The 14,609-nt window shown below is 33.6% G+C and overlaps 1 protein-coding gene across 3 annotated transcripts in view; it reads left to right on the top strand.

Moving 5' to 3' along the window:
• The window catches only part of LOC149782404 (nephrin-like), a 56,328-nt gene extending 44,050 nt beyond the window's left edge, over positions 1–12,278 (top strand). The window contains exons 5-10 of one of the 3 annotated variants that reach the window (XR_016414365.1): positions 1,678–1,708; positions 3,902–4,008; positions 6,024–6,060; positions 6,407–6,501; positions 9,207–10,465; positions 10,524–12,278. Coding sequence is in view for 2 of the 3 variants with exons in the window: in XM_089933788.1 (XP_089789914.1) it covers positions 1,678–1,708; positions 3,902–4,008; positions 6,024–6,060; positions 6,407–6,501; positions 9,207–9,244 (308 nt within the window). In the remaining variant the exon portion in view is untranslated. Of the gene's footprint in view, positions 1–1,677; positions 1,709–3,901; positions 4,009–6,023; positions 6,061–6,406; positions 6,502–9,206 lie in introns of all 3 variants that reach the window. The other 2 variants (XM_089933788.1, XM_089933789.1) reach the window with 2 other exon arrangements.
• The last annotated feature ends 2,331 nt before the right edge of the window (positions 12,279–14,609 follow it).

The following is a 14,609-nucleotide window of genomic DNA, read 5'->3' as shown; positions in this document are numbered from 1 at the left end:
TCCAGACTCTCTGCTGCTCTTAATGTAATATTACACTAAACTGCAACCAAGTTTACTTCCAGAACATGTAACATCATAATCAAAGCTTGACATAGACTCACATATCAGTCAACAACTTACTGATAACTTACTAACAAGACAGATATCATGTACTCACAAGTGCTCTATCCTCAGTCATGGACAAATGCCATGTACACACTAGTGCTCTATTCTCAGTCATGGACAAATGCCATGTACACACTAGTGCTCTATCCTCAGTCATGGACAAATACCATGTACACACTAGTGCTCTATCCTCAGTCATGGACAAATGCCATTTATTTATTTATGACACTTGAGAGCAGCTGAGTGTACAGAATGAAGAGAACAGGTCCAAGAACAGACCCCTGTGGAACTCCACTACATAGATCAACTGGGTTGGAGTGTATCCCATTTGCAGATACAATTTGTGTTCTGTTGACCAAGTAGGACTTGAACCACAGTAAGGCTGTATCATGAATGCCAGATACATGCTGGAGATGGTGAAGTAATATATCATGGTCTATTGTGTCAAATGCTGCAAACAAATCAAGGAGGGTGAAGACTGTAATCGTTCCACTATCCAAAGCAGAGAGAATGTCATTAACTACTTTTAGAAGAGTAGTGTCAGTTCTCTGGCAAGGGCGATATGCAGATTGTACATTGCTAAAAAGACTGTTTGAATTTAGATGAGATACAAGCTGGGATAGAACAACCTTTTCTAAGATTTTTGAAATGAATGGGAGATTATAAACTGGACGGTAGTTCTTTAAATCGTTATGGTCTAGTGTTGGTTTCTTCAACAGAGGGTTTACAGGGCAGTTTTGAAAAATGATGGGAATTGCCCTGATGAGAGAGGTATTAAAAACATAGTTAGTGAAGGCAATACTGGATCTAAGCACTCAAGCAGCAGTGATGTTGGAATTGGATCAAGTTCACTTGACTTTGGTACACTCTTCATCATGATTGTACGTACAAAAAAAATTCATAATGTTTAGAAAATATAACATGTATGGTCCCAAATCCAGACAAAAAGAGGCCTAGTGTATTTGTAATGGTCCAGTGGTACACATGTTCCTACGTAAATATGTTTATAGTTGATTTTGTTATGGTCCAGTGGTACACATGTTCCTACGTAAATATGTTTATAGTTGATTTTGTTATGGTCCAGTGGTACACATGTTCCTATGTAAATATGTTTATATTTGATATTGTAATGGTCCAGTGGTACACATGTTCATATGTATATATGATTATATTTCACTGTGTCCATCTCCTCTTTGTTTTGTCTTTCAGTAACAACTTGCATGTAATAGTGTTTGGAGCTATGAAATTAACAATTATTTACATAAAATAGTTATCCATTGTCAAATTTAAGTGAATTTGATTTTAATACAGTAAAGAAAATTGATATTAACAATTAATATAACTTTTGAGTGGTGAAAGCTCAACTCATAAACTAATGTACATTGATGCTAATACACACATAAGACACACAACAGAATAAAGAGTTTTGCATTATGTCCTTGGATCTCTAAATCTAAAGATATTCACTCATTACATAGGATCACTTTGCAACTTTATCATAGATAAGAAAAAGGATATAATAATTTAATTTAGTTCGATTATACCTAAATGCTGTATTCATTTCAATTACAGACAATGGCATAAAGAGGAAACATGATGAAAGGTTAGACTCCTGTTAATTTTACTAATATTTTATTCCTCAAATACAAATGCAGTGGAGTATGAATTGACTGATGGTCTTTCATTAGAGATAATGCTACTATAAATACTTTTTATTTTACCTTTACATTATGATTTATGCAATAAACTATATAAATTACTTTTGGTACAATGTTGTTGATACAATTGGAAAATGTCATTTCTGGTCAAATATAATTTACTCTGATTGAACCAAAATCAAAGGCTCTAAAATTGGTTCTTTAAAGTTGAATATCTTAAGTACACATGTAAGCACGTATTCCTTATATATTCACGGGATCTCCTACTAAGCAAATTAAACATTTAATATTGTATACAAACATTGTGCTTTCTACTGGACAATTCATCTCTAGCAAAGCTATAAGGTGCTCAGACCTCAACAGCCATATTAAATGGTGCAGATTATATTGTCACAGACCGACCATTCTAGATGTCACTGCATTTTCACATCTGCATCACTAATAATATAAAAAAATCGCTGCATTGACAGAAAATCATTCACTAGTATTTAAATAATCAGAACTTAAAATGTCACAATTCACTCTTACAGGTAATTTCAGAAAGCACAATCTTAACCCAAAAGTAGTCTTTGTGAGTGATTCTAACATATATCCAAGGACAGTAGCTAATTGACAGTTTAAAGGTTCTTCAATGCATTACTTTCACTAAATAATTTTTAAAACTCACCTAATGACTACACATCACCAAAGTATTAATTCCACTCTTCCACAAGGTTTCTGTTTCACATTTGTATTGCATGTCATTGGGACTTCATGGGCCAGATATTAGCACTTTGTGACATGTAATGCAAAGTGCAACAAAATACCTAATAGAAAGAGTTATTCATAGACCAAATACTTAATACAAAGAGTTATTCATAGACCCAAATATAATGCTTTTGATTAGATATTAGTAAATAATTAAAATGATTAATGATGGTTCAGTCCTCTTGTTAATTTGTCATGGGCAGCCAATTCTAGGTAGCATATGTATTTTGCTACTTTTTAGTGGTATAATTAAATGAAAACTGGAGCCATTGCCAAGGGAATGGAATGGAAGAATAAAGATACATACATGTTTAGTTGTATTAGCTTGAATAGTCATTGGATTTCAAAACAAATAGAAATGCAAAGAAAAGCCTGAATAGTATCTAAAAATGTTTTAAAATTTAAGGAATACAATGCATAAAAGTTTCCCTGTGCAGTGATCTTAAGAGGATACTCAAAATCACATTGGGGTTCTCTATATCACATGCATAAAGCACACAAACAAGGACTGACCCATGTCCACAACAAATATTTACATGTTGCAGTGAAACAAACATATTCAAATAAATAAAGATACTATCTGATGTAAATGGTTAAATTTAGGCTATACAGGGGATAGGACACAAATCTGATGTAAATGGTTAAATTTAGGCCACACATGGGACAGGACACAAATCTGATGTAAATGGTTAAATTTAGGCCACACAGGGGACAGGACACAAATCTGATATAAATGATTAAATTTAGACCACACAAGGGACAGGACACAAATCTGATATAAATGGTTAAATTTAGGCCACGCAGGGGACAGGACACAAATCTAATGTAAATGGTTAAATTTAGGCCACACAGGGGATAGGACACAAATCTGATATAAATGATTAAATTTAGGCCACACAGGGATAGGACACAAATCTGATATAAATGATTAAATTTAGGCCACACAGGGAATAGGACACAAATCTGATATAAATGATTAAATTTAGGCCACACAGGGGACAGGGCACAAATCTGATGTAAATGGTTAAATTTAGGCCAGACAGGGGACAGGACACAAATCTGATATAAATAGTTAAATTTAGACCACACAGGGGACAGGACAAACCAGTTGTAAAAATGACAAAATATCAATACAGTAAGAAAGTGATAACATTACAATCTGTAAAGGGGTATATTTTTTTTTATTTGACATCCATCATAAAGCATATCCATACAATTCTGATATAATTATATAACTTGTGGATTGCTTGTGTATTAAAGAACTTGTGCCAAAAACTGCTTAGTATCATAACATGTTATTAGTCAAAGCTAAAACCATCTGTTTAATTTTATACATCAAAATACATTTTATTTCTCAAGACACTCTTTTATTCCATATCAATCATGAGCAGAAGTCAAATAAAAGCCAATTCTGTCAAACAAGATGCAGCAAGTGGAAAAGTGTATGAAGGACTCCATTTCAGAGAAACTGAAGCAAGCCAGTACCTAGAACTTAATGGTAAATTAACTTTTATTTCTTGCAATATATTTTATAAGTCTACAGTGTCATTTTAACTTGTATGTTTCGAATGATTTTTTAATAAGATGGCTATTTAAAGTTAATGATTATATTATGTCCATATATTCAGTATGTACCAAATTTATTTTAGTGTGTATGCTTTCATTCTCATAGATACTAGAAATTAACCTGTGCCAAAGAATTCTAGTTCTTCACCCCTTATGTCACATAACCAATGCCCAGGCTGTGACAGTAAGAATTTGTAAATTTTAGGAAATATTCAGGGACCAAATTAATCTTTCATTGCTAGTAATGCTTAGGATCATTTACGATTTAGTAGTGGGTATAAAATGGAACATCTTATCAAACATGTACAAGATGAATTTGAAAATGGTGATTGCATAAAGTGATGACATTGGGTTTTGTGCTTTATTAATTTGGTTAAATCAACAGTTAGATGAAACCTGGGAAATGGAGACAAGAGATTGGATTAATTACTTGTCGGATAAATAATCCCATATGTGGTATTATGTTATTATTGTGCATTTGCTGTTAAAGCTCCCAAGTGGTTATTACTTCAGCGTGAAGGGAATATAAACCCCTTATATCATGTTGGAAGGGAATTTAAAGGGGAAGAAACTCCTGATATGTTGGAAGGGAATAGAAACCCCATACATCATGTTGGAAGGGAATAGAAACCCAAGGTAGCATCTTGGAAGGGAATAGAAACCCCATATATCATGTTGGAAGGGAATAGAAACCCCAGGTATCATGTTGGAAGGGAATTTCTGGGGGAAAAACCCCTGATAGCATGTTGGAAGGGAATAGAAACCCCATATATCATGTTAGAAGGGAATAGAAACCCCAGGTAGCATGTTGGAAGGGAATAGAAACACCAGATAGCATGTTGGAAGGGAATTTAAGGGGGAAAAAAACCCTGATAGCATGTTGGAAGGAAATAGAAACCCCTTATATCATGTTGGAAGGGAATAGAAACCCCAGGTAGCATGTTGGAAGGGAATTTAAGGAGGAAAAAAAAACCTTATATCATGTCGTAAGGGAATAAAAACCCCTTATATCATGTTGGAAGGGAATATAAACCCCAGATAGCATGTTCGAAGGGAATAGAAACCACAGGTAGCATGGTGGAAGGGAATTTAAGGGGGGAAAAAAAAAAACTGATATCATGTTGGAAGGGAATAGAAACCCCATATATTATGTTGGAAGGGAATAGAAACCCCAGATATCATGTTGGAAGGGAATTTAAGGGGGAAAAAACCCTTGATATGTTGGAAGGGAATAGAAACCCCATATATCATGTTGGAAGGGAACAGAAACCCCATATATCATGTTGGAAGGGAACAGAAACCCCATATATCATGTTGGAAGGGAATAGAAACCCCAGGTAGCATGTTGGAAGGGAATAGAAACCCCAGGTAGTATGTTGGAAGGGAATTTAAGGGGAGAAAAACCTGATATCATGTTGGAAGGGAATAGAAACCCCATATATTATGTTGGAAGGGAATAGAAACCCCAGATATCATGTTGGAAGGGAATAGAAACCCCATATATCATGTTGGAAGGGAATAGAAACTCCAGATAGCATGTTGGAAATGAATAGAAACCCCAGATATCATGTTGGAAGGGAATAGAAACCCCAGATATTATGTTGGAAGGGAATAGAAGCCCCTTATATTATGGTGGAAGGCAATAGAAATGCCAGATATCATGTTGGAAGGGAATAGAAACCATAGATGTCATGTTGGAATGGAATAGAAACCCCATATGTCACGTTGGAAGGGAATAGAAACCCCAAGATATGGTACAGAAACATGATGTGAATATGGAATAAACCATCATAAATTGATATTTCCATGTATTTATTAATTTTCTTCTACCTGTATTATTTACAAATTAAATAAATCAAATTTTCGATCAAGAAATCAATATTCTGATTTGTATAGTATTTTAATAATTTTATGATGCTGTATCCTGTACTTTTCATTTTTCACCAGATATTGCATTGGAAGAGAACAGAAATGCCAATTTAAGGTACAGGTGCTTGATAAGAATATTGAATAAAATGTAATACAGTGATATTTCCAATTATTTAATTTTAATCCACTAAGTGTATTACTGAATATATAAATCAAGTATTCAAATTAGAAATCAACAAATCAATTTTGTTTCATTTCGTTTAATATTGTCCTAAAGCCAGCACATATACATAGGCCACTGGAATATAATCACTGACATTAGGAAGTAATCAGTTGCTAAACCATTTTTTAACAAAATGTAGTGAACTTTACATACTAAAAGACGTTTGAGAAATTCTTTTTAACCATTCATTTTCAGCGGTGTTAATATATCTAGTAATTATTCCAATTTCTAATTTAAGGCCTCCAGAAAATGATTCCTATGAAAAGTTGCAGCCCTATGCAAATAATGACATTCAGATGTATAGCTCACTGAAGATTCCCAAAACATCCAAAGGTAGCTTCATGAGAAATTTATTTTCATTTTCTTGAACTCACAGTACTTACTCAGAAATTGAAATGAGTAGATCCAAATCATGTGAATAAGATAATTAATATTATTTCTTGACGTTTTGACCAATACAAGGAAATCCCTGTCAAGGGGTTATATTATTTATAGGCTTTTTGACCAAGACAAGGAAATCCCTGTCAAGGGGTTATATTATTTGTCTCCACACAAGGTTCTGCTAAGGGCAAATATAACCCTGTGAATGGGATTTCCTTGACTCAGTACAAACATCAACATAGAATATGTTTCATACTCATTTTTTCTCTTTTTAAATTAAAGCAGCCATGCACATTTTCAACATAGCTCAAATCACAGTATTCATCAGGAACTATTTTTCCCACTCACTCTGTACAATGGTCATCCGGTTTTGCACTCTAATCAAAGTCTGAATAAGAAGCTAGCTATATATACTGCTGTTAGAAAAGATGCAAGAAAAAAAACCCAACTTATACTGGTTACATGTTACAAGTATAGCATCATGAGCATCTCAAGCCATGTGTGTTTATTTTGTAAACAAGCACTAATATGATTATGTTAATGAAGGCAGAGGAGTGCTGCATTGACTCTAAGAACAAACAATTTATCCATGAGGAAATAGAAATATAAAATCACTTGATAATACTGTATTGTCACTTATACTTGAAGGATGTCATGTGAAAAAAAACAATAAGAAATTAATATCTTGTATACAGATAACTTTTAAATTTCTTCAGTTCAAATTCGCAAAAAAGTTATTTTGTAGGCAATGGTGATGTAAAATACACACCTAAGCTTAACGAAGTTGTAACGACTGTGAGGGAAGTTAAATGCATGATATTCTAGGATATATTTTGTCCTGGAAACATGGCATGTGTTGTTCTTACTGTTACAGTGATTCACAACATTGAAATCTGCATGTGGGATAGTGTGTAGACTGATGAATGAATCACTCTGATTGTAAAGTGCAGGAATTTTCATTTGTTTACAATGTTTGATTGATCTGGGACTGGTTGGAAGTGTTTGACAAAGTTTGAAGAATTAGATACTTTTAGCTACATTTAATGATGATAACCTGAAGATTTACTACATTACAGATATGATAAAATTCAACATGATGTGTGTGATTTCCAGCAGAATACCCATTAATTAAACTTTATATATTTTGTATGGTGTGTTATCAGAGGTGGAGAGACCTTAAGTTACTTTATGATTAAATTTCTTTTTGTTATATATCTACTCTTGTTTGTTGTTTGATTTTATAACAACTCTGTCAGAGACAACATAGGAAAACGATGTTTTTTCATTTTAAAAGTAGTTCCTAGCTCATGGAGACCGTGACTGAGACGACCTGTCTGAGACAACCAGACAGAGATAAGAAATGTAAGGTTAGCAAAACAGCGAAATTGATTTCTATGTCACATGGATGAGTTCATGGAGTCCTATATAGTTGTCTCCAGTTGGCTTGGAATACATAGTGTTTGATTGCATTCGACATCATTTTGCTCATTTACAGTGTTCAGTTATCATGTGCAGGAGGTATTTTTGTCATGCTTTGTCAATCTGCACAGTTGTCAGTGCTCTACGCTTTCTGTTTCCCTTAAAAATTAAACAGTTTACTAAACTTGATCTCGATGCATTAGTCTTTGGGTTGATATATCAACTTACATGGCTGTGTCTAAATTTATACACATCTTTTTCACTAAGTGTGTGTGTGTGGCAATTGTTTAAAGTAGACATGATTTTAATTGGAATATCAGTAAACATTGGATATCATTCAAACACAGTCCACATTGGTCCAATGAATATATACTTCCAATACCTATTATTAATGTTTATTCAGTCATGTAAGTGTAGAGTTATAAATGGTTATTGAGTTCAAAGAGATATTTGCTTATATGCCACATCAGCATAAATGGCTGAAGTTTGCAATTCAGTCCTTTTGTATTCATTGAAAACTAAATTTTTGAAGCTTATATTGTATTCATGAACTTCAAATTCATATTAAGTTCATTAATGGAATTAATATTTAGATTTGGTCAAGTACTAGACAGAAATTATTACATTAATTTACTTAGAGTCCGTGTGTGTGTGTGTATGATTTGGATTTTTAACGTAGCTTTAACGGTTTTCCAGTCATATTGCTACGATGTTGGCAGTGTGACAGTTTATGGTGATGTTTAGCACTGGGGCATCATGCTGCATATATGTAGCATGATGTCCTATCCAGTCACATTATCCTGACACCATGCTGACCAGTCCTATCATTAACTTCTTAATGCTAAGCGCAAAGCAAGGCAGCTGTGTGTACCATTTTTGTAAGTCTTTGATATGTCTCGGCCGGCGATCAAACCCACGACCTTCCACATCCAAGGCGGATGCTCTAACCACTAGGCCACCAGAGTAGTTTACTTAGAGACAAGTTTGATATTAGCCTCATTTCTCTTTCAAACAAAAAATTATGAAATGTATATACATGACTCTTGATAACATTTTTTTTGCTAGTTGCTTTTGCTTATTGATATATATTATCAAAACTTATTTCATTCATGTGTAACACCTTGTATTTATTCATTTTTATTTAATACAAAGTTTGTTATCTTTTAAAAATTATTTATTCAGATGCATACAAAGACATTTATAATCATTTATTAAAATACTTTTTCTATTACTTACAGATTCTGATGAAAAATATGAAAATACATGGATAAAATGAAACGACACAACTAATGAGTACCATTAAAATTCAATGGAAGACCCTTGTTTCAAGTTTATAGCCTTATCAGCATCATTGGAATATATATTTGTATGAAAAAGTGTAGTTGTTATTGCAAGTATACAGATAATGTTAAAACAAGAACATAATGGATTTTCATTGACAATGCTATTGCAATAGCTGAGATCTTTTAAATTTTGTGATTTTGCCACGTTGCTTGTATATTGTTAAACCTTTTCTCACATTGATGACAAATATTTTAAAATTTATTTTTTATAATCACTTTCGCAAATAGTACCATTAAGATTACTTATATTTATTTAGTATAGTTCTGACACATCAATACATTCTTAAAAAACAAGATCACTGGCCTAATAAACGGATCACTGGCATAATAACCAGATCAATGGCCTAATAAACAGATCACTGGCCTAATAAACAGATCACTGGCATAATAACCAGATCAATGGCCTAATAAACAAGATCACTGGCCTAATAAACAGATCACTGGCATAATAACCAGATCAATGGCCTAATAAACAAGATCACTGGCCTAATAAACAGATCACTGGCCTAATAAACAAGATCACTGCTATAATAACCAGGTCATTGACATAATAACTAGAACCAGAAATGAAGTGAAACCAACAATATAATTAAAAGTCAGTGTGTTATTAAAGATACACAATTTTGTGAACTAAATTTCCAAAATAATCTTTGATGTCCTGACTCAAGTCCAAATTATAGATTGCTATGAATGAATTCCAATAGTTTCCAGTCCAAAATGTCTTTGAGCTAAAACAAATCCAAAGTAATTCTTTGATCCAAAAGTCAATGAGCACTTTAGTAATTCAGTGAATAAATTAAATAAATAAATAATTTCACTCCAATTATTTTTTATTTTAACGGTACAACTATAAACTCTAGTCACAAACAGATTCCAAGAGACTGATCTACAACTTACACTCGTGGACAAAAGTGAGCTATGTAAACATATTGTTTGCATTATTTGAAATACAACTTACACTCATGGACAAAAGTGAGCTATGTAAACATATTGTTTGCATTATTTGAAATACAACTTACACTCATGGACAAAAGTGAGCTATATAAACATTATTTAAAATACAACTTACACTCATGGACAAAAGTGAGCTATATTAACATTATTTAAAATACAACTTACACTCATGGACAAAAGTGAGCTATGTAAACATACTGGTTGCATTATTTGAAATACAACTACTCATGGACAAAAGTGAGCTATATAAACATACAGTTTGCATTATTTAAAGTAGAACTTAAAAAATAATGGACAAAAGTGAGCTATGTAAACATACTGGTTGCATTATTTGAAATACAACTTACACTCATGGACAAAAGTGAGCTATGTAAACATACAGTTTGCATTATTTGAAGTAGAACTTAAAAAATAATGGACAAAAGGTAGGCATATAACATATACATAACAATAGAGGCATGCTGTTTAAGGATTTATTTTACAAATATAGTATTTATTATTTGTATTCATACCAATTTAGTATTTATGAACAGAATATGTCTATACATTTTATATTAAGCATCAAATGTTTGTACACATGGTAACCATGAATGGTAATCTAAAATAGTTTCTATGTTTTTATTTTAAAAAAATCCAAGATCATTTTTTTCTCGTCCTCTTTGAGGAAGACATTTATTTTTAGCAGCAGTTATTTGCCTCAATATAGTTTTTGAGGAATGGCTCTGTGAATATGTCAGTAGTTGTATGCATTTTCTTCATGAGCGAAATAAAACGCCATAGAGGTACAAATAAGTTGGTAAAATGCATTTCCAATATCAAGGAAGGACATCAAGGAAAGACAAGCATGGTCCAATATCAAAGGAAGGACATTAAGTAAAGACATGCATGGTCCAATACCAAGGAAGGACATCAAGGAAAGACATGCATGATCTAATATCAAGGAAGGACATCAAGGAAAGACAAGCATGGTCCAATATCAAGGAAGGACATCAAGGAAAGATCTGCATGGTCCAATATCAAGGAAAGACATGCATGGTCCAATACCAAGGAAGGACGTCAAGGAAAGACAAGCATGGTCCAATATCAAGGAAAGACATCAAGGAAAGACATGCATAGTCCAATATCAAGGAAAGACATGCATGGTCCAATATCAAGGAAAGACATGCATGGTCCAACACCAAGGAAGGATATCAAGGAAAGACATGCATGGTCCAATATCAAGGAAAGACATCAAGGAAAGACATGCATAGTCCAATATCAAGGAAAGACATGCATGGTCCAATATCAAGGAAAGACATGCATGGTCCAACACCAAGGAAGGACATCAAGGAAAGACATGCATGGTCCAATATCAAGGAAAGACATCAAGGAAAGATATGCATAGTCCAATATCAAGGAAAGACATGCATGGTCCAATATCAAGGAAAGGCATGCAATGTCCAACACCAGGGAAGGACATCAAGGAAAGACATGCATGGTCCAATATCAAGGAAGAACATCAAGGAAAGATCTGCATGGTCCAGTATCAAGGAAAGACATGCATGGTCCAATACCAAGGAAGGACATCAAGGAAAGACATGCATGGTCTAATATCAAGGAAGGACATCAAGGAAAGACATGCATGGTCCAATATCAAGGAAGGGGATGCACTAAGTCGAACTTTAAAGCCTAATAAACAACGTAATATTTCAGATAAAAATACTCGTGTCATACTCGTTTTATCTTAGTTACAGATAAAATCATGATACAAAGAACTATAAAACAATTAAACAGTTTTTAATAATTTATCAAAACTACATATTTTACTTACTGATATAAAAGCCAGTACAGTTAATTTATTAAACAGTCAATCTTCAATACTATTATCATACTCAATCATAGCTGTGTTACCTAGTGAATATAAATTGAATCATTCTGCAGGATAAAAATTGCTGCTGTTGTATTACATCTAAAAATGTTAAATTTTTGTATTTTATTTTTGTATTATTTTCTATCAAATAAAAGCAAAAGAGATATTTTGTAATGTTGTAATAATACAATTCTTATGAAATATGTATATATATATATATATATATATATATATATATATATATATATATATATATATATATATATATTCCACTTTAGTGTGAGTGGATATGATATTGTTTCTAAACTAATATTGCAAACTTGTGATGTGGTTTGCAATGCATCACAGTGCGACTTTTCTTGGCCTTATTCATGTACTTGAATCCGGGTGGCAAAGTGGTCTGAGGCACTTGCCTTTGCAGATCAGTGACATTTTTCCCTCTGTCCACATTCCACATGGGTTTGAGACTCATCTCAGCCATTGTGGGTATTTGAGAAAGCTTGCCAGTAGCTTCACATTGGTTGGTGGTTGGTTGTTCCCAGGTTCTTCCTTCACCAAACAATATTCTCTGCCATTTATCATATGCTGACAAAACCCACTCAACCAACGGATCACTGCCATCTCAACTGTGTCAGCGTGTGTTCGAGTCTCAGATTCAGCCAATGTGGGTATGTGAGAAAGCTTGCCAGTAGTTTCTTGTGGGTCGGTGGTTCTTTCTTGGGTTTTCCTGGGTTCTTCCTCCACCATTAATACTGGTCACCATGTATAGCCTATCGTGTGCTGAAAAATGGCATTAAACCCCATAACAACAACAACAAGAACCCACTCAACCAAATCAACCAGACTATGCATGCTTCATTTCACAAGCCTCATAAACCCACTGGGTGACATTACAGTATGGATGCTAGAATAATGGCATGAAATCAGATAAAATGTTCCACAAAGTTGCCTATTCTGATTCATCTAATTTCATTCACAAATTGTCAGGCCACGTCATGTACTGAAATAATGGCTGTCCTAGATTAAATCATAATTAATACCAGAAAGGGGATTATTTGGGTGATAGGACTTGTAATCAGGTGATGGGATGTTTACTTAACATTAATTCTGAAAGGGCAGCCAGATTATAAAAGCCTATCAGCACTGATGCAGAGCATATCTACAGGTTCTAAAGAACTGCCAGGTGAAATGATAGCGCATTGGTACCATGGTACAAGACCCTTGACAAACTTTGTACCTGCTTTTAGCACATTGGCACCATAGTAAAAGACCCTTGGCATATACTTTGTCCCTGCTTTTAGCACATTGGTACCATGGTAAAAGACCCTTGACAGAAACTTTGTCCCTGCTTTTAGCACACTGGTACCATGGTAAAAGACCTTTGACAGAAACATTGTACCTGCTTTTAGCACACTGGTACCATGATAAAAGACCTTTGACAGAAACTTTGTACCTGCTTTTAGCACATTGGTACCATGGTAAAAGACCCTTGGCAAATACTTTCTACCTGCTTTTAGCACATTGATACCATGGTAAAAGACCCTTGGCAGAAACATTGTATCTGCTTTTAGCACATTGGTACCATAGTAAAATACATTTGACAGACACTTTGTCCCTGCTTTTAGCACATTGGTGCCATGTTAAAAGACACTTGACAGATACTTTGTCTCTGTTTTTAGCACATTGGTACCACATTAAATTATCCTTGACAGATACTTTGTACCTGCTTTTAGCACATTGGTACCATGGTTAAAGACCCTTGACATAAACTCTAGAATCCAAATAATTTGAAAAAAAATTAAAATCTAACTCCAACTGGTCACAACCGAAAAAAATACATTGATATCTATGTGTTTAGAAGCCCAACTCAGGTTATTTCTCAAAACATTGGTATTAAACCTGGCTACTACGGAATTCTGGTAAACCAGAATTTTGAAATAGAGGTATTACATGTAAAAACTCATGTACATCTAGTACGGCCTCGATTCCACCCAAAAATCACACAGTAAGAATGAATTTAAAAAAGTTGTTTACTCAAACTGTTACTAATTTTGAATGAAGGTCAGGAACTTGAACAGCATTAAGATACAAAGTTCTATTTTTAGTGTTTTTATGACAGACAGTCAGTTCAAAATAATTTCTGGAAATGTCAAATTCCAGTAAACAAATTACATTACAATAACATGTAATGGAATAAAAAATAACAAACAAACAATTAAATTAAATCAAATATACATAATAAAATGTTTGGATTAGGATAATGTCATTCAGTCATCTTCATATTGCTGTAGTATGTGAGTGAAAACTCCATCTGGATATGATCATCCATTTACAAGGGGTAACCATATACAGAATTACTAGTTGACATTGAAGTCAGTCACATTGGGTTTGTATCATCATCAGTTTAACATAATACCAGCAATACAATGGCAAAATAAAATATTTTAGTAAACTACATTGGTGTGGTAATGTTATCACCATCAGTACAGGATAAG

The sequence above is a fragment of the Sinohyriopsis cumingii genome, chromosome 15 (assembly GCF_028554795.1).
Source record: "Sinohyriopsis cumingii isolate HCF-2022 chromosome 15, ASM2855479v2, whole genome shotgun sequence".
In the NCBI taxonomy this organism is placed as follows: domain Eukaryota; kingdom Metazoa; phylum Mollusca; class Bivalvia; order Unionida; family Unionidae; genus Sinohyriopsis; species Sinohyriopsis cumingii.
Note: the sequence above shows the minus strand (reverse complement) of the source record. Positions and strands in the feature narration are given on the sequence as shown.